Source organism: Peromyscus californicus, unplaced genomic scaffold (genome assembly GCF_007827085.1).
Source record: "Peromyscus californicus insignis strain IS unplaced genomic scaffold, ASM782708v3 Scaffold_5__1_contigs__length_169319896, whole genome shotgun sequence".
Lineage (NCBI taxonomy): Eukaryota > Metazoa > Chordata > Mammalia > Rodentia > Cricetidae > Peromyscus > Peromyscus californicus.
This window is the reverse complement of record NW_026294573.1, coordinates 32,762,517-32,788,004: the sequence shown is the minus strand read 5'-3', so window position 1 is coordinate 32,788,004 and position 25,488 is coordinate 32,762,517. Positions and strand designations below refer to the sequence as shown.

The 25,488-nt window shown below is 52.7% G+C and overlaps 1 protein-coding gene across 1 annotated transcript in view; it reads right to left on the bottom strand.

The window, feature by feature from the left end:
• Positions 1-5,142: 5,142 nt before the first annotated feature.
• Positions 5,143-25,488, bottom strand: part of Kcnq4 (potassium voltage-gated channel subfamily Q member 4) — a 50,849-nt gene continuing 30,503 nt past the window's right edge. Inside the window, exons 6-14 of the mRNA XM_052717838.1 lie at positions 25,027-25,137; positions 24,763-24,858; positions 22,405-22,493; positions 20,642-20,803; positions 13,618-13,838; positions 11,260-11,359; positions 8,919-9,050; positions 7,441-7,570; positions 5,143-7,070 (exon numbers count right to left, since the gene is read on the bottom strand). Of these exons, the coding sequence (XP_052573798.1) occupies positions 6,858-7,070; positions 7,441-7,570; positions 8,919-9,050; positions 11,260-11,359; positions 13,618-13,838; positions 20,642-20,803; positions 22,405-22,493; positions 24,763-24,858; positions 25,027-25,137 (1,254 nt within the window). The 3' untranslated portion in view covers positions 5,143-6,857. The remainder of the gene's footprint in view (positions 7,071-7,440; positions 7,571-8,918; positions 9,051-11,259; positions 11,360-13,617; positions 13,839-20,641; positions 20,804-22,404; positions 22,494-24,762; positions 24,859-25,026; positions 25,138-25,488) is intronic.

Genomic DNA, 25,488 nt, shown 5'->3' with positions numbered 1-25,488 from the left:
GGGAGTTCAATCCCCATGGCGGAAGGAGAGAAGTGACTACTGTAATTTATCTTCTGACTTTCACATGCATGCTGTGGATGGGGTGTGTGCATCCTTGCACACACACACATGAATAAATGTTTTATTTTCTAAAAGCTTTAAAGAGTTCTGAGACCACCCTGGGCTACATAGTGAGACTGAGGGGGGTGGGGAGCGGGTGCTGAACAAACCAAAAAACTTTATTAATACCCCCTCCCACCCTTTTCCTTATTCGGTGACAGCTACACAGATTAGAAGTTCCTCCATTTGGTGCCATTATTCAATCTACTATACCTATTTACCAAGCTTCTCCATTTGGCTCCTATAACATTGGCCCCTGCCACACGGGAAGTTTTCATCTTCAAGGGAAGGGATGAGTTTTCATGTCATTTGACTTCCTCATGCCACATAACCAGCAATCAAAGGAAGAGTTAATGTCCTGGCTGCATGGCCTGCTCCCTACAAGGGTAAGCTGAGGGGCTACACATCAGGGCAAGGCAGGCTACGTCTGGAATCCAGGGGATGCACTAAGGCCCCTCTGACAGTCAGTCCTCTGTCCTCTGTATCTGTGCGTTCTGCATCCATAATTCCAACCAACGGTGGAGACAGATGACAAGTAGATAGATAGGTGGATGGATAGATGATAAATAGATAACTGGTTGATAAATAGATGGTAGGTATGTAGGTGGTTGTCTACAGATACATAGAGTAGATGGGTATCAAAGACAGATGATAGATAGATAGATAGATAGATAGATAGATAGATAGATAGATAGATGACAAGTAGCTAGATATTGCATTTATACTGGCTATGTACAGGCTTTCCTCTCATTATCACTCCATGAACAATACGGTATAGCAACTATTTCAGATAACATTTACACTGTATTTGGGAATTATAGGGTAGAGGTGATTTAAAGCATGCAGGAGGATGTGTGTAAGTCAGGCTATACTCTTTTATAATGAAAATTAAATTTCCACAGTTTTAGTCTCTAGAGTAGATCCTGAAGCCAACCCACCATGATTACTTTACTTCCATAGACAACAATAAAAGTTAATGAAAAGCTATGACACCCAAACCATGCAGGACCACTAAGGATTCAGACCCTTCAGAGATAATTTAGGTCACTTTATCACATAGAGAACCCTAACCAGGGGCTGGAGATGATGGCTCAGTGGTTAAGAGCACTGACTGCCCTTGCAGAGGACCTGGTTCCCAGCACCCACATGATGGTTCACAACCATCTGTAACTCCAGTTCCAGAGAATCCAGTACCCTCTTCTGGCCTCTGTGGGCTCCAGACATGTGTGTGGTACATAGGTGCACACAGGGGCAATACAGGAAATAAAAATAAACTTTAAAAAAAGTCATCAACCCCTAACCAATGGAGAGATTGGCAGAGGACAAAAAAAAGGATTGGGGGGGGAGGTAAAGATTAATGAATTATATACCAGCTATGGCATAGTTTGCATAAAGAAACATGTCTCTATGAAAGACCAGTTACCACCAAAAAAAAGAAAAAAGTCTATAACAGCTATTCATGTTATTTTCTTTGCTTGGGATGCTGTGGCATTAATTTTTTTGTTTCATTTTTCAATGGCATTAATTTATTCCTGCCCCCCTTTCCTATTCCATGAACTAAAGTTCCCTTTAAAAGCCACATCTGTGTTGAAGACTCTGCAGACTGACTGACTAGAACCCTGATTGTGGAGTTTGGAATGCTGCAGACCAAGAGCCACAATTATCTCGTACTATCTTTAGTCCGCTTAATCTAATCGCCATTTATCACTGTTACGCTTTGAATGTAAATGCCCTGCACAGGCTTGTATGTCTGAATACTTGGTCCAGAAGGTGGCGCTGTTTGGGAGCGGGGTTGTGGAACCTTTTGGACATGGAGCCTAGCTGCAGATGCACACGGCCACAGAACCAGGGCTTGAGAGTTAGAAGCTGTAAGTCATAAGAACTCAGCTTCCAGCCTGAGGTCTTTGGTTACTGCTCCGACAAGATATAAAAAAAAAAAAAAAAAAAAACACATGCTCCGGAAGCCGTGAACTCAGCCAAGTCTTCCCTACCAGGACAGACTACACTGTGTGAAACCATACGCCATTCTTCTTCTTCTTCTTCTTCTTTCTTTTTTTTTTTCCTCTCCTCTGTTAAGTTGTTCTGGCAGCTGTAGTTAAAAGGATGAGAAAAATAACTGATACAGTTGCTGCCCTCTGGGCTGGGGACTAATTCCATTGGCAGAGTACTTATCGACCATACATGAAAACCTTAGGTACCTTATAAACTGAGTGTAGTGGTGCATCCTGGGAAGTAGTGATACGAGGATCAGAAAAGTCAAGGTCATTCTTAGCTATGAGTTTGAGACCAGCCTGGGATACATGAAACCCTGGGGATAGAAGTGGGGGCGGGGGAGGGCTTGAGGAAGAAAGAAGGGGAGGGAGAGGGAGGGGACAGGAAGAGGGAGGAGGAGAGGCAGAGGAGAATGGAGAGGGAGTGGGAAGAGGGAGATTGAGAGAGGAAGAAGAAGAAAGAAAAAGAAAGTTGTGGCTATTAGGTAAAAATTTTGGAAACTAGGGCGGGGCGATGGTGGCGCACGCCTTTAATCCCAGCACTCGGGAGGCAGAGGCAGGCGGATCTCTGTGAGTTCGAGGCCAGCCTGGACTACAAAGCGAGTTCCAGAAAAGGCGCAAAGTCACACAGAGAAACCCTGTCTCAAAAAAAAAAAAAAAAAAAAAAAAAAAAAAAAATTGGAAACTATCACCTCTAAGTAGCTTCCACCAACTCAAAAGTTAAGAATGACATCAGATCAGATCTGACATCTCTGCAAAGACGTCCCCACTGCTTCGCTGTATCCCATCCACCTGCTTGTCCCTAGCGATGGATCTGGCAAACACATTGATTTATGACTGTCTTTTGGTCTATGACTATAAAAGTTCATGTAACCACTTCCACAATAAAGATGTCACTCAGGGCAACCTGAATTTGTATCCCTGAACCAGGGTCACTCATACTTGGCTCAGAATAAGTTCTTTTTCCCTTTGGAGCAAGGGTGGTCCCTTTGTGAACAGTCTTCTAAAAGATCGTAGTGTGAGGTCTGTGTTTGGTTGCACTAGGGTTGCCACTGAATCAGAACAGCTAACACCATCCCAATAAGGTTGGCTGGCTAGTTCCTGGAGATGGACGATTTTGTTAGACTGAGGTTTGGGAGCTGGAGAGATGGCTCAGTCGTTACCAGTGTACACTGCTCTTCCAAAGGACCCAGGTTCAGCGCCAGCTCCAGGGGGATCTGGAGTTTCTACCCTCCAAGGGGCATTCACATGCACACACCCACACAGAGACAGGCACATACACGTAGGTAAAAATAATAAATAAAATAAAACAAATAAATAAATAGTTTTTAAAAGGCTGCGGGACTTTGTGTCTTCTTTTTCAGGGAGAGAGTTAGAAGGATCTTGTTTGTGTGAAGCATAGTTTTGTCTTATTTGGTGGTAGACAGTCATATGGCTGTCTGATACGTGTGGGTTGATGTGTACCATTATTGACTGTTCAGGGGGGGTCTGTTGTCATCCTTAGATTCCAAGAGCTTCTGTGACACTATGACTTTAAAAAAAGGAATAGCAGGGAAAGATCAGAAGGCAGATGTAGAGACGTTTTTTACTTTCTTTCCCACAAGACTCTGTGGTCGACGTGCATGCCTAGGCAGGCCTCCCTGTGTCCCTACCAGAACTTCCTTTACATATCTCCAAACTCCAAAACTTGTCCTCTCTCTGCCTCTCTCTCTCTCTCTCTCTCTCTCTCTCTCTCTCTCTCTCTCTCTCTCTCTCTCTCCCTCTCTCTCTCTCTCTCTTAGTGCTAGGGACTGAACCAGGACTTAGAACATGCCAAGCAAGCGCTCAACCACTGGGCCACATCGCCAGTACCAAGCTTGTGAGTTTCAATGGTCCCAATGGCTTCCTACATTTTTGCTGTTCCAGGAAGGGTTGCTGTGTCCCACAACTTTCTCTAGGTAACCCTGGGTTTTCTGTTCTTTCTGTGTTGCTCTGCCTGCAGCACAGCTCTCCATTGTAAATCCTCCTTGTGGAATAAGTACCATTCTGGGTCTGACGTGAGTTTGGAAGGTCACCTGGGTCACTCTGACAATTAGAGATTAGCTGGTATAGACCAAAGGAAGCTCTCTGGGTGCTTAGTATCATTTGGTAAGATCCATAAATGCCAGGGTGGTGCTTCCCAGGTGGCTTAAGTTTATTGAGACCTTTGCTTCTGTGAAGAAGGAGAAGGACATGACTTTCCTACCACTGAGCCCTTTTGGAGAATCATTATGAAATATTGACAATAACTTGAAATGTTAACTGCTTATCATGCCCCCGCCCCGGGGGAATCCCATGGCTAAGGAGCCCTAGGTGTCCAACCTAAACTTCCCTAGAAGTTGAAGTGATGCTAGAAGAGAACGCTTCCAATGAATGGTTCCTTTCTCTTCCCAGAGCCAACCGAACAAAAGGCCGTGTGTGCTGGGAGTAGTGTCGAATGCATGTTTGAGGCCAGCCTGGGCTACATACCCTGTCTGAAAAAGTAAAGGGCGGGGTGCACTGGCTGTGTCCTGATTCTAAATGTACAAACAGTCACATTCTTTTCCCCCTCATTACCCGTGCTTCTGTGCGTAAATGAGCAAAATGAATTATGTAAATTATTGGAAGTCAAAGAGAAAAATCTACTATCTGCCATAAGGCTGAGATATGCTGAGACTCTGTCTCAAAAACAAACAAACAAACAACCCCCCACAAACAAAAGTCCCCTACCATTGTTTCTGGTTTCCTGACAGGACAAACCACCAGGAAAGTAGTATCCACTTCTCACTGGTCCTCACAAGAGGTCCAATGGGCTGTGAGGAGGGCCGAGCAGAGGGATTAGCAAGTGTTCCAGCACCTAGATTTACCTGTCTGTGAAGTCAAATCTATTCCCCTAGACGCTTCAGTTATCCGGGACAATGTGTCTTTTCTTTTTCCTTGGGCCGTATAGAGTTGGGCCTGTATGGTTTACAATAATTCCAAATCTCATTTCTACCATCAAATCAGGAGCCCCAGCCCTCAGCCACCGAGCGCAACCAGGACCCATTACTTCCTACTGAAAACTTTAATGAAACCAATAAGTTAATAAGTTAACAAAGTGAGGTACTTGCACATCTGAGAACTGGGTTGGTGGGGGAACCTTGATTGTGGAAGGAGGGAGGGGCTTCTTCCCATGTCTCCTTTGGTCACAGGGTAATCTTATTCTCCAGCCCCTCTCGGCAGCTGTCTCTGAGGGGGGTGGAGTGGTTCTCTGGGGACGGTGCAATGTGAGACGAGCCAGGGTGGGCTCCATCCAGGGCATGATGGTACATGCAGATGGTAGGGCAGAGACTGGGCTGAGCAAGATTCAACCCAAGCCCTGGCACTGGTACATGCAGGTCCCAGTATGAGATGCAGATAGTTGGGCCTCAGCCCCTTGTTCCCAAGCACCCCCCAGAGTGTCATCATTGGTCCACCACGCCTAACTCCCTTGCCACCTGCACGGGCCTCGCAGAAGAGGAACAAAAGGGCGGGAATCCAAAGCTGGTGCGGAGGCCTGCCGTGTTTGGGTGTTTGTGCCGATATGCAGCGCTGCCGGTTGGAGTGAGATGGTGGGGCAGGGGCCGGTGCAGGCGAGAGCCAGTTGCACTTGGTATAGCACTGGATAGTGTGTTCTCTCTGGGACTAGGAAGAGGGCGTGCGTGCCTGGGTCCTCTCCAGTGGTGTGCAAGATCTGGAGGCCTAGGCCTGGGTTATGCTGTGGGGACGCCAACGCAGTCCTCAGGGCAGCCAGGGGACTCCTGTCGGGGAGCAAGGTAAAACTCTGAGGCTGGGCCTGGGGAGACCTGTGGATGCTCCCTTTCCTGCCCAGGAGACCAAGTGGCTTTGTGCTCACGCCTCCAGGTGTGTGTGGTCGTGTGTGTCACTGTGTGAGGCGTTCGGATGGAGAAATAAAAGGGCCATGCTTGTGTTCCTGGTGGTGGGCCACTGACTGGTAGGTTTGGGGAAAATACAAGAATTTGTGCTGTCAAAACTGTCTGGAGGACCAGTAGGACATCCAGCAGCAAGAGGGAGCCCCTGGGTGACACCTGCAAAAGAGCAGAAAGGCCCAGGCACCGTCCTTGGGAGAGGACAGGGAAGTTTAGGCCCCATGCTGGGTGGAGGTGGATGATAAGCCAAAGAATGGAGGTTGGGTATGGCCAAGCAGCCTGAGACCAGCTACTGCTGGGGCCCATCTCCCAGTGGGGGAGAGGCAGAGGAACCCCATGGGGGTCCCCAAAGTTGCATATTTAACATAGTTTGCATATATGGTGCCCATCTACCTTATGGCAGAGTCCTGTGCTTTGTGGGCACCTGTGGGGGCACCTTGGGCCCATCCCCGAGTGGGGCAGGGCTTGGCAGGAGGGCTTCCCTGCTCTGCCTGGAAGGGCGGGCCTGGAGACCTCACCTTGCATAGCTAGAAGCTGGTTCAGGGACCAGGGCCCCAGCGCCCTGCTCCCATTCCCGGGACAGAGCCCCTGCCAGGAGGGTCATATTGAACCTTAGTGGAGCCGGCAGGGTCCGGGAGTGTCCAGAGGCCTCTGGGCAGCCACCGCTGCGGCTCACCACGTGGCCTGGCATTTCGTGCTCCTGGGGCGCTGGTACCTGGCATCGGGTATCTCGCCCACCCAGACAGCTCAATACTGTGTATGGCCTCTCTCCCTGCCAGGGAGCGAGTTCAAGTAAGAGGGGTGAGGCCTCGGAGTGAGTCCGAGGGGCAGACCGAAGGCTGCCCAGCCCCTGAGAAGCCCTTCAGTCCATGTTGGTGCTGACTGAGCGAGAGATGCTGAGGGTCTGTGCCGAGACGGAGATGTCCTCGTGGTCTACAGGGCTGTGGTAGTCCGAGGTGATGTCCGGGTCAAAGAGCGGCACTTGCACGGTACCCAGGCTGGCCGAGGTGCCAGAGCGCAGGCAGCGCGAGTAGAAGCCCAGCAGCAGATCCAGCTTGTGCTCGATGGACTGCACCTGGGGGGGCGGGGAGGGGCGAGGCTAGAGGGGGTGTCGGACCCGAGGGCGGCGCGCCGCTGGGGAAGGGATGGGTCTGGACGGGGCGGGGCCGGAGCTCGGGGGCGGGGCGTATGTAGGAGGCGGGGCTTGGAAACGATTAGGACGCCAGGTAGGAGGCGTGGTTAGGACCGGCTTACGCCTTGGGGATCCTTCAGGAATGGGGGTGAGTGGGCTTTCTTGGAGCCGGGCTTGTTTGTGAGATGGAGCTTGGCGGAGCAGAACTCAGCATGTGGGCCCTGCTAGGGCCCCCAGGGGCCAAGGCTCGGCACTGCAGCCGTGCTGTACAGCTATTTCAGCCATCGGGTGGAAGTTTCCTTCCTACACTCACCTGCTTCTCCACCTTGACTACGCGCCCCATCATGCTGATTTCATCCACTGCCTCCGTGTCCGAAGGCCCCTTATCGCCCTTCTCCCTAGTCTTGCGGTCCCCAGGCCCTCGACCCACAATTTGGTCTACCCTGTGGAGGGAAAAATAAACTATCCAAGAGACTGAGTCGCACTGCATCTCCCTTCCAGGAGAACCCTTGGTTGGCGCTGACCGGGAAGACAGACCGAAGTTAGGGCGGGAAGAGGCCACTTCCCTGCCCAAGGGAAGCTGAGCCTGGGAGACACCAGTCCCTGCTTTGAGAATTCTCCAAATAACAAGCAGAGCCTCCGAGGTGAGAAATGACGGGCTGGGAAAGGGAATGTTGGAAGGTGGACAAGGCCAGAGCCGATCCCACCCTCTTCTGCGCTCACTCGCTAGTTCACAGCAATGCAAGTGTTATCTTGACCCTCTGCCCACAGCCCTGTTTTCACTCTGAAGCCTCTCTAGTCAGACTTCCCCTCCCCCAAGTGAACTCCATGTTGCTAAATCCAGTGATCAACTCAGTCCTTATTTACTTGACCCAACAGCAGCAGAGGTCACATCTGATCACTCTTTCTTCCCACAATCCTTTATTTGTTCTCCCCCCCCCCCTTTTAGACAGGGTCTCTTGTGACCCAGGCTGGCTTTGACCTCTCTAAATAGCCAAGGTTGGACCACTGATCCTCCTGCCTCTAGCACCCCTCCCCCCAATACTTCGGTCGTTGTTGAGACTGGGCCCCCCTATGTTGCCCTGGCTGACCTGGAACGCTCTCTGTAGACCAGGTGGGCCTCAGACTTACAGAGATCCACCTGCTTCTGCCTCTCCAGCGCTGGGATTAAAGATATGCACCACCATGCCCCACCTCAAATGTTATTTTTTGAGTTAATGAATGAGCATACAGTGAGAAAATAGGGCACACGAGAAAAGAAAGCTCTAGGCAGTTTGGGACTTGATATAAAAGTTCTTCCTTGATCCTTGACCTAGGGGACATGCAGGATTCTAGAGGCAAGAATCGAAATGTAACTTGCTTCACCTTGCTACTTGGGAGACGGGAAGTCAGTGGTTACTGTGGGTCAGTTACTTCCAGACCTGGAGACAGGCCTTCTAAGGAAGCTGTCAAGGCATGAATATGGACTGGACTCATCCAGAGAACTATAACTGAGGTTGTTTTGTTTTTCAGCTTCCAAGCAGCCTGGAAACTGCGAGCCAGGGATCTTTTGGTTTGGATTTGATTTCTGATTTCTTTGTTCTTTTGAAGCAACATCTCATAGCCCAGGCTAGCCTAGAACTCGTGGTCTTACCGCCTGTGTCTCCCCAGTGCTGAGATTACAGATGTAGGACAGTAAGCCTCCTAGAGGCCCTTGCCCACCTGGGCAGTACCCTTAGAGAGCACAGACAGCTCACCTGGGCTGGGGCCCTCAACTCCCTCCCACTTCCTTCTCAAAGTCTGCATACCCACCGAGCTTGCAGGCTCTTGATCCGCCCCAGCATGTCCAGATGCCCTGCAGAGTATTGCTCGATAACATCCTTCACATCATATGGCCGCAGTGTCTCCTTGAATTTCCTTTTGGCTACCAGGAACTTCAGAATCCTGTTAGAGGAGGGGGATCTCTGGCAGTTGCTCTTGTTCTAGTAGGGGACTCTTTTCCAATCCCTTCTCTGCCCCTTTGTCCAGATCCAGGTCATCTGCTTGGACCACTCCAAACAACCTCTGCTGGGTCCCCAGACTAAGGAGGGGACCTAACTACCAGGTTCCCCTTTGCCCTGAACACCCACAGGCTGGCTTGGTGTTTTCTCATATGCCTGCCTCTACAGCCTCATTAACAGAGGAGGCAGGGAATGGACCCATTGTCTCTCAGCTCAGTGGGACATGGAGCCTCTAGAACACCAACTGCTGCTGTTGGCTTAGGAAAGAAACGTTGCATTCACTCTACACATACTTGGCAATTGTGTGCAGGGTTTTGGACACCCAAAGGAAGATTCGATCACTGGCTACAGAAAGCCTAAGTCTAGGGTGGGAAGCTGGGAGGGTGCAGGCAGTTGGGGGAGACTAGAGCCAGGTTCAAAGAATAGGAAAGGAGAGCTCGGAGCCATGGGAAGGGAGGGCCTCAGCAGGCAGAGCCTTGAGTGGTGTTTTCCAGCCAGGGGCAAGAAAGCCGCTCCTGCTCTGAAGAAAGGAGCTTCCCAGAAACAGGCAGGGGAGCCTGGCACAGGACTAGCTGTAAGGAAGGGGCTGGATGGAGAAGGCACTGGTCTGGGGAGGAGTCATCAGTCTGCCTCAACATGCTAGCTCTGCTAACTTCTGGAGAGAATGTGTCGGGGTGCTCCGTGTTCTAGGCACGAAGACCAGTTCTCAGGATGAGCCAGAGCTGGGAGGAGACAGATTTGAGCAACCCAGAGGTCGGACAAGAGACTTCTGAGTGCAAATCTAAGTTGACTCCTATGGCTGGAGACAGGGTAGGCAGTGGTATCATCAACTGCCTGACTCGGGGAGGTGGGCAGGGGAACAGTTTGGGGGCATTCTGGGTGTGTGTGTGTGGGGGGGGTGCTGTGAGGGTGCCAAGGAGAGCCAGCCTGGCCCTCATAGCTCAGATACCGTGTCCAAGATGGTGGTCACAGAAAGGGAGAAACAGGATGTATGGAAAGAGGTGAGGAAAGGCCTGACTCTGAGTGGGGAGGGGGACCCAGCTGGCTGATCTGAAAAGGAATACAAGAAGAGGCTGTGGGTAGGCTGGTACATGAGCCAGGGCACAGGTCAAGGGAGCTGAGCTTCAGTGGCCTCCGGAGCCCAGCTGCAGGCTAGGAATGAGACCTAGCCAGGACTCCTCGCCAGGAAGCTGGGGCCAGATCCACACTGGGCAATGGCTACAGGACACAGGAGACCAGTCCCTACTGAATTATCACAGCAGCCAATATATCATGGCTTTCAAACTGTTTGACCAAGACTTATGTAAAGAACACATCTTACCCTGCAAACTAGTAGGCATACACACAGAGATTGCAATACAAATTTCATAAGCATTATCACCCTGAGTATGAGACATTCAGTCTCATATTTTTTTCTTTTTATTTGATTTTTGAAGCAGGAGCTCCTGCAGTCCAGGATAGCCTCAAACTGTCGATGTAGCCAAGGATGACCTTGAATTCCCAAGCCTCCTTCTTCTACCTCCCAAGTGTTAGGAACACAGAACTGTGCCACTATGCCCAGCTTCAGGGTTTTTTTTGTTTTGTTTTGTTTTTAAATGCTGCCATGACACACTGGCAGTATCACTGAGTTCTCGACCTGTGGTCTGACGAGTATTGCTCTTGAGGATGTCCTAGGAGCAACAGAGAGGCCAAGACACCCAGGGAGAAAGTTTGCGAAATAGAGACAAAAGGAGCTTGGTCCTTGTGTGTAGAAAACATGTGTAGAATAGGTAGAGCCTGTCAGAGGTCTCTGTCACTGCTCTGGGGAGAGAAGGAAAGAGGCTGCCATATGGTTGGAGAAGGAGAGCGGGGAAAGAGAATCAGAGAGGCTGAGCTGGGATGACGGGGAGGACATGGTGTGTGTGAGGACAGAGACTCTGATGGGCAGCTGTGCCACTGGCCACCAGAGCCAGGCCCTCTGGACACGTTGTGTGTTGTGTAGGAGCAAACGGTGCCGGAAGCCATATGCTCCCTGCCCACACCTCCTGCACTCCAGGCAGGTAGCAGCTGGCACCCCGGGAGCTGTGCCAGGCCTGGCCATGAGGACAGGCCCAGATGGGGAGCAGTGACGGGTAGCAGGTGGGAGAGCTGCTCACCTTGGGCTTCAGCCTCACCTGACAGAACGGATGACCGTCTTCACAGCAGGCATGACGTCATCCACCGTGAGCTCACACTGGTAGCTCTTCTCCTCGGCTACTTCCTCCGAGGGGCCCTCTGGAAAGACAGGAATGGAACATGAGGGCCAAGGGGTAGTAGAAGAAGGCTCTCCCAGTCCCCATTTCCATTAGCAGTGCCAATAAGAGGACAGAGATGTAGAAAGGGTCCAGAACCTTCCTGAGGCTCAAGGCAGACCAGGTTCCTGCCTTCTTGGCTGGTGGCTCTCATCGCTCTGTGTTACATGTCCTTTTGCCTCTTCTAGTGCTGGGCAGGGCAGACATCTGCCTGGTGACAGGTGGCTGCTTTAGAGGACATATGGTCTAGCCTGGGACAAAGGTGATGCACACAGCCTTGGAGGACATGCTATGTGTTACTTCTTGCAGGGCCGGGAGCCCCAAGGAAAAGGCATTTATTTGATACTCTTTATAGGGTCTTGTATGGTCTTCTCTTCCGATTGGGCGTGAGGGGGGTTGGGAGGGTGGGAACTCCAGCTAGTGCCCCTGCCAATATCTGCTACAAGAAAGGCCCTTAAAGCGAGGATGGGAAAACAGCTTCTCAGAGGCTGGTACCCTGTGCTTCAGGAGGGTGTACTTTCCTCACCACACAGGAGGAAGGTGACCCCAGGCACCTTCTTGTGTAGGCAGGCTTCCATGGGTCAGGGCCTCCCAAAGAACCACTGGTTTGTGGTGTTAAGTAATTTTCCAGGAAAAGGCTGAGTCCTCAGTCCTCAGCATCTTGGCACAGCACAGGCAGAGGCTTTGAGCTGATCTCTCCTTCCAAGAACAACAGGAGCATCCTGGCCTCATCCCCCATAACTTCCTGTGCTCATCCTCCATAACTTCCTGTTCTCATCCTCCATAACTTCCTGTCCTCATCCTCCATAGCTTCCTGTCCTCATCCTTCATAGCTTCCTGTCCTCATCCTTCATAGCTTCCTGTGCTCATCCTCCATAACTTCCTGTCCTCATCTTCCATAACTTCCTGTCCTCATCCTCCATAGCTTCCTGTCCTCATCCTCCATAGCTTCCTGTGCTCATCCTCCATAATTTCCTGTGCTCATCCTCCATAACTTCCTGTCCTCATCCTCCATAACTTCCTGTCCTCATCCTCCATAGCTTCCTGTCCTCATCCTCCATAGCTTCCTGTGCTCATCCTCCATAACTTCCTGTGCTCATCCTCCATAACTTCCTGTCCTCATCCTCCATAACTTCCTGTCCTCATCCCCCATAACTTTCTGTCCTCATCCTCCATAGCTTCCTGTCTTCATCTGCCATTGGATCTATTTACCCTTTCTTTCTGTACCAAGAGCCTACAGTACATTCAGCAGGGGCAAGGAGTCTGTCAGGAGACCCCATATATCCTTCCCATTTTCCAGAAGAGGACACTGAGGCATAGAACAGAGCAGCCTCTTGCCTAAGTCCCAGTGAAAGCTAGATCCCAAAGGGACCATCTTCCTCTAACAGTGGAGAAATGGCCCCTGCCAGACCCCCAGCCACAGCGGCATCAGGCCGGGCTGGTGCAGATGACAGCAGACAGCACTTTTGGCCAGCCTTGCTCTCCCACTCACATGCTGAGAGTCTCAGTTTCCATGTTGACAGGATGGAGGAAAAACGGAGTAGCTAAGAGAAGCAATGGACACTGTCCAGTGGGCAGCTGCACACGGGGTTATGAATCCTTCCAAAGTGCCTCGAGAGCGGGCTGCTGCTGGGCACTTACTATGAATTCCACTCTCCTGTTCGACTTCCGAGGATCACCTCACTTACGCCTCAGAATCTTTCTCTGAAATAGATACTGCTATTGCCTCCATTTTACAGATGGGGAAAGTGGGACCCAGAGTGATGTGGTCACTTATCTAAAACAAGGGACGAAGGGCCAGTGAGATGGCTCAGTGGAGAAGAGTGATTGGCATGCAGGCTGATGACCAAGTTTGATCCCGAGGATCCATGTAGGAGGGAGCCAACTCCCACAGGTTGTCCCCTGACTTCCACTCACACAGACACGGACACATACACACCATAAATAAGTAAAATATAATTTAATTTAAAAAAAATTAACAGAGCCAGTAATCAATTCTTGGAAGCCTGGTTCCAATCCTGTGCTCTGTCTGCCAAAAGCCCCCTCTAGATTCTCATTTGATTATCCTACAGTCTGGAGACTGGGTTACAGCGAAGAGGAAGTTCTGATGCCGGTTTTCTAGAGCAGATGACCTGAGCCAGCCCCCCCGCCTCCCTCCCCCGACCCCCCTCCCCCCCCCCCCCCCCCCCCCCCCCCCCCCCCCGCCACCTCCAGCAGATACACTTGACCTCTGGGGCTTACCCTCAGCAGAGCTGCGAGGCTTGAGTCTTAGAGAGGCCCGGAAGCGGGTGCGGTCATTGAAGCTCCAACTCTTCTGCACCTTGCTGGGGCTGGACGTCTCACCCACCTGCTCACTGCTTGGAGAGGTGGGTATTGGTGGAGGTGCCAGGTGCTGCTTGGAGGGGCCTGCCCGCTTCTGGGAGCTGCTCATTCGGATGCGGTCTTTGATGCCCATCCGGCTGCTGGCGGGGCATGGCGGGCCAGCGAAAGGGTCAAGTTAGCTGGTGCTGAAGCAGGTCAGCAGGCCGGTGGGGACAAAAGCCGACCTAGCTGATCTAGGGGTTAGCGATCGGGTCTGGATTTCCCACCAGTTCTTTCATCGGGTGTGGTGAGGGGGGGCGGGGGGGGGCTGATGCCTACAGGAAGCTAGGTAGGTCAATGGGGACACATCCCTTCCCCAGCCCCACCTCCCACTCTTTCCCATCCCCATCCCCAGACACATAAGGGTCACACAGGAGACAGATGTCAGAGTGAAAGCAGTGAGAGAAACCGGAAGGAAGTGAGAGGCAGGAGGACAGAGGATCCCGGACCATCCCAGGTAGGTGGGCGGAGAGTGGAGGTGGCAAACCCTGTGGGCACAGACACACTGTAGGAGGCGCTCACTAGTCAGGCACAGAGCGAGGCTCTGGGCCTCACTGTTCCCAGGGGTTGGCTTTGTGGAAGCGAAAGTGTGTGTACACGTGTACCCGGGTACACAGCCACCCTTGTGTATACACACAATGTGTATACATGTGTCCATTTACACTTCCTCCTCCCCCACTGCTGGAGCCATCTTATCCCACACTGGTCAGGTCACGGCGTCCAGACCTGGAGCAACTGCATAAACAGAACGCTGCAAACTTAGGTCTCTATCCCAGATCTCCATGTGTTGTTAGCTGGGGCGGGGGGGCGGGGGGCCCTGTGTGATATGATGGCCTGCTGAGGCTCTGAATGTCCAGGACACAGCAGGGACAGGTCCCCTCCGTGAGGATTTGTGTGTGGTAACCTGTTCTCCTGTGGTTTTTCCCTGCCCGAGTTCTGCTAAGACTGACATCCTACCCACATGGTCTTGGAGCACCTGGAAGGCTCATCTTTCTGCCTACTCACCTGTGTGCTTGTGAACACACGTGTGTGCAAGAAAGCTTGTTCTCCCTACTCTTCCTGCACCCTGCTCCCCGTCACTTCCCCCAAACCTTGGAGGACAAACAGAAGGCGGCCTCCATTTCCCTCAGACAGGCCCCGGTTAACCAATACCTGGTAGAGCAACTCTGTGTCCAAGAGGTTCAAGAACCCTGCTATGCTGTTGGTAAGACCTCAGCAAGCATCCTCCACCCCACACCCTGCAGCATTTCCCCTGCTGGAGAACCCCGGCCGACAGCTCCAGAGGTTCCCACACCCAGTGTCTAGAGCCATAGTGCAGGAAAACACCAGCCAGGTTCAGACAAGGCTTGAGAAGAGGCAGAGGTGAAGAGGGGGTCCTAGCCCCTGCCTGAGGTCTTTCAGATCAAGGGCTGAGCAGATAACAGAATCTGGTTTCCGTATTAGGTGGGAGGCAGGGCCCCCATGCCTAGGGCATGGAGTAGAGAGCAGAGCCAGTGTGGTGAGGTGGGGGAGTGGACCAAACCAGGGCCACCTTGGGAAAGGTGGCCCAGATGTGGGGCCAACCTGAGGGGTGGGTCCCTGCCTAGGGGTAGAGGTTATAGGTCACAAGTTGGAAGCTTGGGGCTAGTAGAAGGAATCCATCATGTTCTTTGAAATCCTGGGATCTCTTTGACACACCCCAAAGATTCTAAGAGAAGTTTGAGTGTGGCTTTCCCAAACTTGCCTCTGCAGCCCCATTCCTGTGGGCTCTCCTCATGCTGGCAAGCACCCACACCCACCCAGGCCATGCAGGACCACCCTGTCCTCTGCTCCTCCAATGTCGAGAGAGAGGAGGCTGGGGAGTCCTTTCGCTTCGGTCCAAGGACTGGAACTCCACATTGCTTCTTGAAGTTCTGGGGAAGCGTGGCCTCCATTACTGGCGTGTACAAGGTTGTGCTTGCACCTGGCAGAGCTCTCAGAGGAAGGAGGCCGAGGCTTGCACTGGGGCTTACAAAGTCCCTTCCTGGCTCTAATTCCCTGGTGGTGGAGGGAGCTTCTGGCCTGATTTAGGGATTCTGTAACTTTCCAGCCAGTCAAAGGTCTTGGCTCCTCTTGAATGCAAGAAGACACTGTTTTCCCCCTGGAGCAGCCCTGGATTCCAATTCCTTGGGCAGGGACCAGAAAAAGGCTCACGTCAGCCTCTCTGGAGCCTGAAAGCTCAAAGAAAATGGAAAGAAACCTGGCACATGGTAAGCACCAAACAGCTCTTTTCTTCCTAGGCCCCTAGGAGCACACAGGGTCCATCTGCAGAGTTTGGTGCCTTTAGGTCTCTAAGCCTCCCCTGGTAGGGTCCTTGAATCTGCCACCCCTAAGTTTATAGATGCAGAAAGAAAGAAACGATTCACCTAAAATAAGAACAAGATCAGGATCTGTTTTCTCTGTCTTTAGAGACTGCCTTTTCCCAGGACCAGGGTTTAGTGTGGGAACTACGGCAGTGGTCCTCAGCTGGGGGCGATCTTGCCCACCAGGAGGCACCTGACAATGGATACTGTAGGTTATCACTCTGTAAAGGTGCTCTCCTGGTACCTCCTGGGTGGAAGCCAGAAATTCTGTCCATCATCCCAAGATGCATGCCGTAGGCCACAGCAAAAGAATCATCAGATTCAAAATGTCAACAGTGTTGAGATAGAAAAAAGGGGGGGCTGTTGGTGCCTGGACAGATGGGGAGTGGCTGCACTAGTGCATGGGGGTGGGAAGATGTGGGGGAAGGGGAAGGAGGGGAGTAAACCCTTCATTGGCTGCTCTCCAACTGCCCTGAAAACCCAGCCATAGGGAACTCTGCCCACCACAGCCCAGGCTGAGAAAGGCAGACACCCAACCCTGTACTGCTCCACACAGCACCTCTTCAAGGACTATGGGGAAACACCCTTACCACTGGCCTCTCTACCTTTGGACATTCTTGACCTCCAACCTACACTGGGCAGGTCTAACCCAGCCTCCTCAGCGCCACCTTCGGGGAGCCCCTATTTCCTACAGACATGTTCACAAGCTTTCGATTTTTCTTTTTTCAAGATTGGGAATAGAACTCGAGAGGTCTGCCATAAAGCTATATCCTTCTCAGCTTCCAAACTACTTTTCAAAAGTATGGCTTTTATTTTATTTATTTATTTATTTATTTATTTATTTATTTATTTATTTAGAAGATAGGATCTCATGTAGTCCAGTCTGGCCTGAAACTTGATATATAGCCAAGGATAACCTTGAACTTCTGATCCTCCTGCCTCTACCTCCCATGTGCTATGACAGTAGGCATGCACCACCACATCCAGTTTATGCAGCACTTGGAAGCAAACTCATGCATGCTAGGCAAGCACTCTACCAACTGAGCCACGCCCCAAAGGCCTTCTTAACTTACAAACATACTAGATTGAATGAGGCCAACTTACATTTACAGAAGCCAGTCAGTTTTAGCAGAAGCAAACCCCCATTAGCACCTATATTTTACATGGAAGGAAACTGAGGCCTAGAAAGCTAGGTGGTGTGTGCAAGGACACATAGCTAGCAAATTGGAGCTAGAGGGTGGCCTGAAATGACAATTCTGAGAATGGCTGCCTCTCAACAGAAGCCTAGTAGGGGCCCTGGCCCTATCTCCAACCACAAGGCTCCCCAAACGTAGGCCACCCAAATGCCAACAGAATGAGGCTCATACTGGTTGTTGGGGTCTTCCTGATCCCATCCTGTCCCAGAGTGGCTCCAGGGGCCACTCTCAGATCAGGCCCTACTGGGCTGCAGGCTCATCTCCCACAGCTGCGCCTTCTCTTTCACTTCCAAGCTCGATCTATGCAGCTCCCTGGCCAGAGTACCGCCCCCCACCACCACCACCACCACAGCCACCTCTTCCAGGACTGCTTCTGGGCTAAATGTCTGACCTCAGCTCCACAGCCCCTCTGCTCCCCTCCTGTGTTGTGCTCAATGCACTGAACCACAATTACTCTTTGCGACTCTCCGCGGACCATGTTTTATTCATCACCATTTCCCCAGTGCACAGAGCGGGGCCTGGCATGGGGCAGGTACCACAAATGTAGTTGTGGTGCAGCTGAACGAGCCGGGGCTCTGAAACTGGTGACGCAGGTGCTGGGCACGGCCCCTTCAGGTACCTGTGGGCTTCCCAGGTGGGTGGGGGAGAGCCAGGGAACCAATCACAAGGCTGGCACAGGTCAGAGTGGGAAGGACCCTCAGAGAGCCTCTAGTTCAACCTGTCCATCCCACAGAAGGGAAACAGGTCTGAAGAAGAGAAGTAATGTAGCCAAGATAACAGGGGTCAGCAGCATAGCCAGCATATCCTCAAAGCTCCTGAGAGTGCCCCTTCTGACACTGGGCACATGCCCTAAACCTGGCAGAGGCAACCCCAGGAAGGCAAGGGGGCTTAGGGCCCCAAGGCAGATTGCAGGCGGCAGGCACATGCACCTTGTCCTTGGCCCATCCTGTCCCCCTCTCCAGCCCCTAAAATGGGGGGGAGCACGGAGGAAAGGGGACAGGAGGAGCAGATGAGGGGGTACCTCGGTCTCCAGCTGGCGTGGATCCGAAAGAAACTCCGCTTATTACTAAACATCTGGCTGGAAAGTTGAGAACAAGACACGAACAGAGGTTAGTGACAAAGAGACAGGTGGTTAGAGCATGGAGTGCTGCCAGGACGGGGCTGGTCTCCTGTGGCTGGAGGGAGAGAAGGGTTCCCACTCGAGCCTCCCTCCAGTCCCAACCCCAGGATGCAGAGGTGCCCGGGCTCTGCATACGATCCCTTGGGTGTATGTCGAGCCTGCAGGACTCAGGGCCCCTTCTCCAGTGACTGAGTCTGTGGAATGGAGAAGTCCTGTCCTTTGCATTTTGAATACATGCTCCATGGGATGTGGTGGTCAGGAAGCCAGGCTTTTAGAACTCATCCCATAACCCTCAAAGGGAAACCCTGGTCCTGGGAATGCCATTCCCAGGAAGTCCTGCTCCTTGGAGCCCCACTTCCTGAAAACATGCTCAGTGTGGACCATCCCCAAGCTCCATGTGTCCAAACCAGGGTGGGGGATGGGAGGTAGCAGAATACACATGCGTGTATATGCATATATATATATATATATACACACATGAGTTTGGGGATATCCTAGCAGGAGTTACACCCTATTTCCTAGGGTCAAGATAGCCAAGATAAAGGACATGGCCATTTGGCTTGAGCCTGGTGACAGATCCAAAAGCCACAGCTCAATGCCCCGTCCCAGGATCCTGAGTCCTTCCGCCATCAGACACATAGACACAGACACTCCAGAGCAGACAGACACAGTGTTAACAATGCCAGGCTTTCAGCGTTTGTCTGTTCCCAGGCCTCTGAGGACTCAGGGACCCAGAATCATTAAGGGGCACAAGGCCCAAGCTCTCATCCATCCCTAGTGTCTTCTGATTCAGGGGAAGGAAGACAAGAATGAACTGGAAGCTCAGAGCACATATTTGGCCCTGCCCAGGGTTGCCAGAATGCCAAACATGGTGAGTTTCTGGCTATAAGTTGTGGTTTGGCAGGCACGGTCCCTGCAGGCATTGATGGAGAACCCAAGTCTGGTTACACCATAGGTTTCTCTTAGAGGGCGCTCCCAGTCTCGCTTGCCCAATCATTCCTCTCTCGGAAGTTCCAGACCTGTCTAGCCCCTGGCCAGTAAGAGCCCTCACTGAGAGCAACCATCCCCATCAATCCATTCTCCAAGCCCCTTCAGCCCCCAACAGAGAACCCAGAGCCCCTGAGCAGTCTGCATAACCATCTGCAGGTTGGGCACGACCCTGACCACTGACCAGCGCCAATGTTTTGCCAAGAGCAGAGTTACTTGACTTTCTCCAGGCACACAGCCGAGGTGAGCATCTCTGAGTGTAGAGGGACTTGCCTCTTTCCTGGCTGCGAATGTTGAACCTGGGCTTAATGATAGCCCAGATTCAGGGAGCAGGTGTCCACCTGGCTAGTTCGAGGATGATGTGTGGGATGAGGCAGAGGAAAAAAGATGGGCAAAGCTGGGGAGGGCATGAGGGGACTAAACTGACCCTTGACCTCAAAGCTAAACCCTCACAGAAGCAACTGCTTTTTCCTAAGACGTGAGGAGGGGCTTCCATTATCCTAACGTGCCCGGGACTCCTCCAGTTCGGAACATGTAGAGGAAGCAAGCGTTGTTCTGTCTTGATTCTTTCAACAGGCCAAAGCTCCAGGTCAAGTTGGCAGAGAGGGTTGGGGACGGCAAAGAGTGTCTCAGTCCAGAAGGAGAGAGCCCCAGGGTGACCTCCCCGCCCCAGCAAAGCCGCAGAGAAGAGCTGCAGAGATAAGCGTGTTAGACACTGGTGGAGTTTTCCGCGGGTCCTGGAGCCGTCTTAGTCACAGAGCTCTCTTCCAGCAGGCATCTGCTTCCCGCCAACAGCAGCATGCCGGGGGAGGGGGTCCCTGCCCTCACACCCCAGAACAGAAAAGCACCCTCCATTACCTGAGCCGTAAGCACCTGGGGCCAGCGGCCTCCTCCTCTCTCCAGCTTCCCGGGAGGGATGGGGGTGCAGGGATGGAAGGGGGGGGATGGACGGACGTGGAAACAGAGAGAGAAAGAGGACAATGGTATGAACGGTGGAGATGACAGGAGAGAATGGTGTGGATAGCTCTCCCTCTCAGACCCTGGGAGACCCAGAGAACAGAAAGGTAAGTCCAGTGTGGCCTCTCTAGAGAGGACCCTCAGTCTGTACCTGTCTGGCCATCTGACGACAACTACCAGGCCTCACAACAATGTCAGAGATTTCCCCCAGACAGGTCCACACACCCGTATGGTGGCTGCAGGAGGTCTGAGAGAGGGTGAGACAGAAAATGGAAAAGGAAGAGGAGAAGCAAGAGGAGGTGGTGGCCTCCGGGGGCCCCTACCTTTCCCCAGGGCAGAAGGAGGCGCTGCCCGGCCGGTGGCAGGTGGCAACGGGCGGGTAGCGAGAGGGCGCTCCATCAGGTACTGGCGCCCGCCTCACCTCCAGGGGCCGGAGGCCCCCATTGCGGGCCCGTTGTACGTGCTCAAACAAGAGGGCCAGCTCTCTGCAGGAGAGGGCGCCATCAGCTACAGGCAGGGCTTTCGGGACACCACCCACCTCACCCAGTGGGCCCAGAGCTACTGAGCTCAGATCCTGCCAAGTCTTGAGCCACCCCCTCAGGGCACTCACAAATAACCCCAGGTCAGAACAGGCAGGGTGGAGAGGCTAGCTTTCTCCCCGCTTTGCAGGAGTTTCTGGGAAATCGGAAGGAATCTAGGTATGGTTATGCAGGTTGGGCACAACTCCAAAGCACCCACACTTAGAGGGAGCTCGAATCTAGCTGACGCTGCTCCTCTTCGCGGAGCTGTGTGGCCATCAGCAGCTCTGAAATCCTTAGTCTCCCAGCCTGACTGGGATTTTAGGAGAAACCGGAGCTGAAGACAGATTTAATAGGGTGGCCAGTCCAGCCACCCTGCCCTGTGGTGTTCCTTCCTCCTACCACGGAGTTCCTGGAAATGGTTGGGTTGGCTATCTCTGGGTCATTTCCTATTGCCATAACCAGGAAGGAAGGTAGCCACCCCTCACCCCTCACCTGCCTTTCCAACGGAGCCCAAATCTCCAGACCAGGCTCTGTTCCTCTTACCAGGAAACCCAGGCTACCCCATCCAGAGTTCCCCCACTTCCACGGCAATTTCTAAGCATCCAGTCCCTGTTCCCTCTCTTGCTTGGCCTTGATCCCTTCGAACATCCCCCTCCTCCCCAAAGGGACTGCTTCAAATCCAGCCTCCAGCTCTGCCTCTGAGGTAGGAGCTAGCCTCCGCCAGGTGTGGAGATGAGGAGAAGGAGGAGTGATGTGGGGAGCCCCCCTTTCCAGCCTCTACCTCCTGCTCCTCCCCTGGGAAGCCTGTGGGACAGGGAGGGAGCAAGAGGGGGCCAGGTGCGGGTGCGGGCAAGTGGGATCACGCAACAGCTGCTTGAGGATAACTAATGAGGCAAAGACGATGGAGAGAAGCGCTGAGCACAGCAGCCCGGACTAGCACGCACTCCATGCCATCCTACCCGTGGGACTGAGCCAACCAAGCCGGCTCTGCAGTCTTCACTCCTGCCCCAGGGCCTGGCCAGGCACCTGGCTCCACGCACCTTGATGATGCTATTAATAACCTCCGGCACAGAGCCGCCCCCATTCAGCCTGAGCCCAGCCTGGGCTAGCAGAACAGACTCACTGCTGGCCTCAGGGGTTGCTGCCCAGAACAGTAACAGGGGCCACACAGTCACACACAGGGGCTCTGGGGCAGGCACACGTTTCTGCCATAGCATCCTCTCTAACCAGCAATACATTGGTTGGTACAAGGCTAATGTACCCCCACTCAGGACTGAGGGGGGGGTGAGCTGGCTGTCGCTTCCCTAGGTGGCATTGCCTATTGGTGAGTCTGGCAGCACTCCATGTGTGGGGCTCAGCTTCAGGGGCAAAGTTGCACCGATACCCTGAGCCCAGTGGGCACAGAAGAGTTGGGGAGAGGACCAACCAGACTCCAAATTATGCAGGACCTGCAGCGCCAGCCCCAAATGCTCTGTTGGGAGCAGTCTCCTTTCTTAACTCTGAGGGCATCTTCTCAAGGGGAATCAGTGCCAGTCCCTACCCACTCCCACTCCAGCAGCACCTACCTGAAAGACGGGAGAATACTGTCATAGTAGTACCAGGTGGCTGTCAAGTAGGCCCGGCTTGTGTCAGTGGAGTACAGGCGCCATGCAGCCTGGAGGTGTGGGGAGAATGGGGTGCCATAGAAGTCCTTAGCCACCCATCAGCCCTCCGTCCCTGAGCGAACCCAGTCCCAGGCCAGCTAAGATTGATGTCAGGACCAGAGGCCAAGTCTAATTCCATAGCCACCAGCAGGGCCAGTCAAGAAACCAAGACCAAACCAAGAAGTGACTTCCTCAAGGTGACCCAGTAAATTGGCACCAGAGCCAGGGGCTTACAAGCCCTGGGTAAGAGCTGGGGTCTGTGGTCAGGCAGGCATACGTTTCTAACCCATTTTCCCATGCAGGCTAGACTGACTGTTGTTGACCTAACAAACTGTTATGAGGATGAAATGGACAGATGTCTATCCAACGCCAAACTCATTGCCTGGCACTTATGGCCAGGCTCCTTTAAGCCGTCCCGTTAGCTCCCTTAGCTAAGTACACATTCACAGTGTCTGGTTAGTGTCTTTCTTCATAAGCTGCGTCTTGGGCATCACTGCATCCCCAGTGCCAAGTACAGTATCTGGCACACGCGGGTGGTTCTGCAAATGTTTCGGGGGAGGGAATGTTGACTAAGTGATTGGCTTTACAAACAGTGAGTCCACTGTATCTCCATCAGCTGCCTACTGCGACCACGGGACTACTAAGGCCTGAGGGAGAGCAGGGAAGATTACTGACCACAAACTCTTCAACAGCCACGGACTCTACAGCAGAAGGAACTGCAGTTAGATGAGGGAGAAAAGACTGCCTCTCTCTATCCAGGTAAAAAGAGTCTGGGAAGGACTGTGAGTGGACTGATCCACCAGGGCAGGGAGATATGGAGAGCGTTAGGCAGGACAAAGCAGAACTGGGGCAGCCCCCGACGCCTCCCCTCCTTTGGGTGCCTCTTGTCCTTAAGGGGTTGCCACGAGTGACCTCACCAGCCTGGCGCCTTCCTAAGACAGAAATATTTTTACTTCCTGCTTGCCTGGGTCCCTGGCATGGGCTGGGGAGCAGCTGCCAGAGCTCTCATTAATTATGGGTACCACAATACCAGCTGTCTCTCAGCAGGGACAGTGCCAGCTGCCTGCCCCTACAATGCCTCTAGGGAGGCCAGCTCCCAGAGGACAGTGGCCATTGTGCCCCAAGGGATGCTAAGAAGAAAAGGCCGAGCTGGTAGTGGGAGACAGCAGGGAGGGAGAAGGGGCTGTATCCTGGGAAGAAGAGATAAGGAGGGGCCGAGTCAGGCTGGGGTTTGGGGGGGTCAGAGGTTGCTGGGGAGCAGGCAAAAGTGTGCTGTGTCAGGATTCCTCAGCTATTTCCTACAGGGAGTTCTCCTGCACGTCCCTACGCTGGAGAGAAGCCAAGGCAGCGACAGGCTCACAGATCAGAGCCCACTCAGACCGCGTCCATCACACTGAGGGAAGTTGAGGTCACATGGCCCTGGCTTCCTACACCTGCTCCCATCCCTGGCCACTCCCATTTCCTTGGTTGGCTCCCTTCTCACCTGCCCATTAAATGCTGGCAATTCTAAAAGTCCAACTCTGGACCATCTTCTTATTATACGACTTCCTGAGGACACAGTGAGTATATCAAGGCACCAGGAGTGGAGCAGGCTGACAACTACCCAGTTTCAAGATGGCCGAGTTAGGTCTCCATTAGGAGATGGGGGACTCTTGTACAGGCTCTCCCCATCCCAGGTCATGGCCACAGGTGGCAACAGGGTGGCTCTAGGGAGTCACCCTGAAAAAAACCAGCTATTGGCTGCAGGGGAACATTACTGATAACTCAGCCAGCATCCCAGCTCTGTAATGTGGCATGTGACCCTCCCATGGAGGTTTGAATGTAATTGGCCCCCATAATCTCATAGGGAGTGGCACTATTAGGAAGTGTGGCTTTGTTGGAGTGGCTATGGCCTTGTTGGAGGAAGTGTGTCGCTGTGGGGCTGGCTTTGAGGTTTCCTATGCTCTGGATCCCACCCAGTGAGTCAGTCAACTTCCTGTTGCCTGTAAGATGTAGGATTCTCAGCTACAATCTGCCTTCATAATACCATGCTCCCATCATGATGATAATGGACTGAACCTCTGAAACTGTAAGTGAGCCACCCTAATTAAATGTTTTTCCTTTATAAGAGTTGCAGTGGTCATGTGTCTCGTCACAGCAATAAAAACCCTTACTAAGACACCGCCTCCCCCAAAGTCCCGTCCCTCTCTGAGCTTTGAAGTAGACTTGTAGTTTTTAAGTTGGGACACATGGGTCAGCACACAGGGCTGACAAGCACAGGGCCTCCTAAGCACCATGTACCTGGATGAGGTTGGCTGCTGGCATCCTTCGCTTCTCAAAGTGCTTCTGCCTATGCTGCTCCTGGACCTTCAGGGCGAAGCCAGAACCCAGGATACCCTATGGGGATAGGGCATGGCTGCAGGTAATGTAGAAAGGAGGACAAGGGGCTACTAAAACATTCCCATACCTCCCTATCTGAGGTACCCCAGGTTGCCTAAAGCAAATTTAGGATAGGCTGGTTAGGTCTTGGTCCCAGCATCCCTCTCCAACCAGCAGAGAACTCACGGCAGGCAGGGCAAAGAAGGAGATGCCCAGTAAGGCGAAGCCGGCAGCCAGAACCCTGCCCAGCCATGTGTGTGGTGTCTTGTCACCATAGCCAATGGTTGTCAGTGTAATCTGGAGATAGAAACAGGTTACCCATAGGACTGGGCATAGCGGCCAGCCACAAGGACTTGAAGGTACAGCAAACGCAAGTAGAAAACTGAGGACCAGAGAAGGCCTTCCCCGACAAACTCCTACAGCGGCCACAGGGACTGATCTCAAGGACTTCTCAGAGAGACTGGAGGGGTACAGATGGGTTCTCACGCTAGTTAAGGAAAAGCAGTACAGGTCACAAGGGCTGAGTGAAGGGCTGGATGTGGGCCACAAACAGGTCCAACAGAGTAGCTAGGGGCTAGCATAGGGACTAGTCTCAGAAGTGCCAACCTCAGCCTGAGTTGGGGCACCGCGGTAAGGGAACAGAACCTG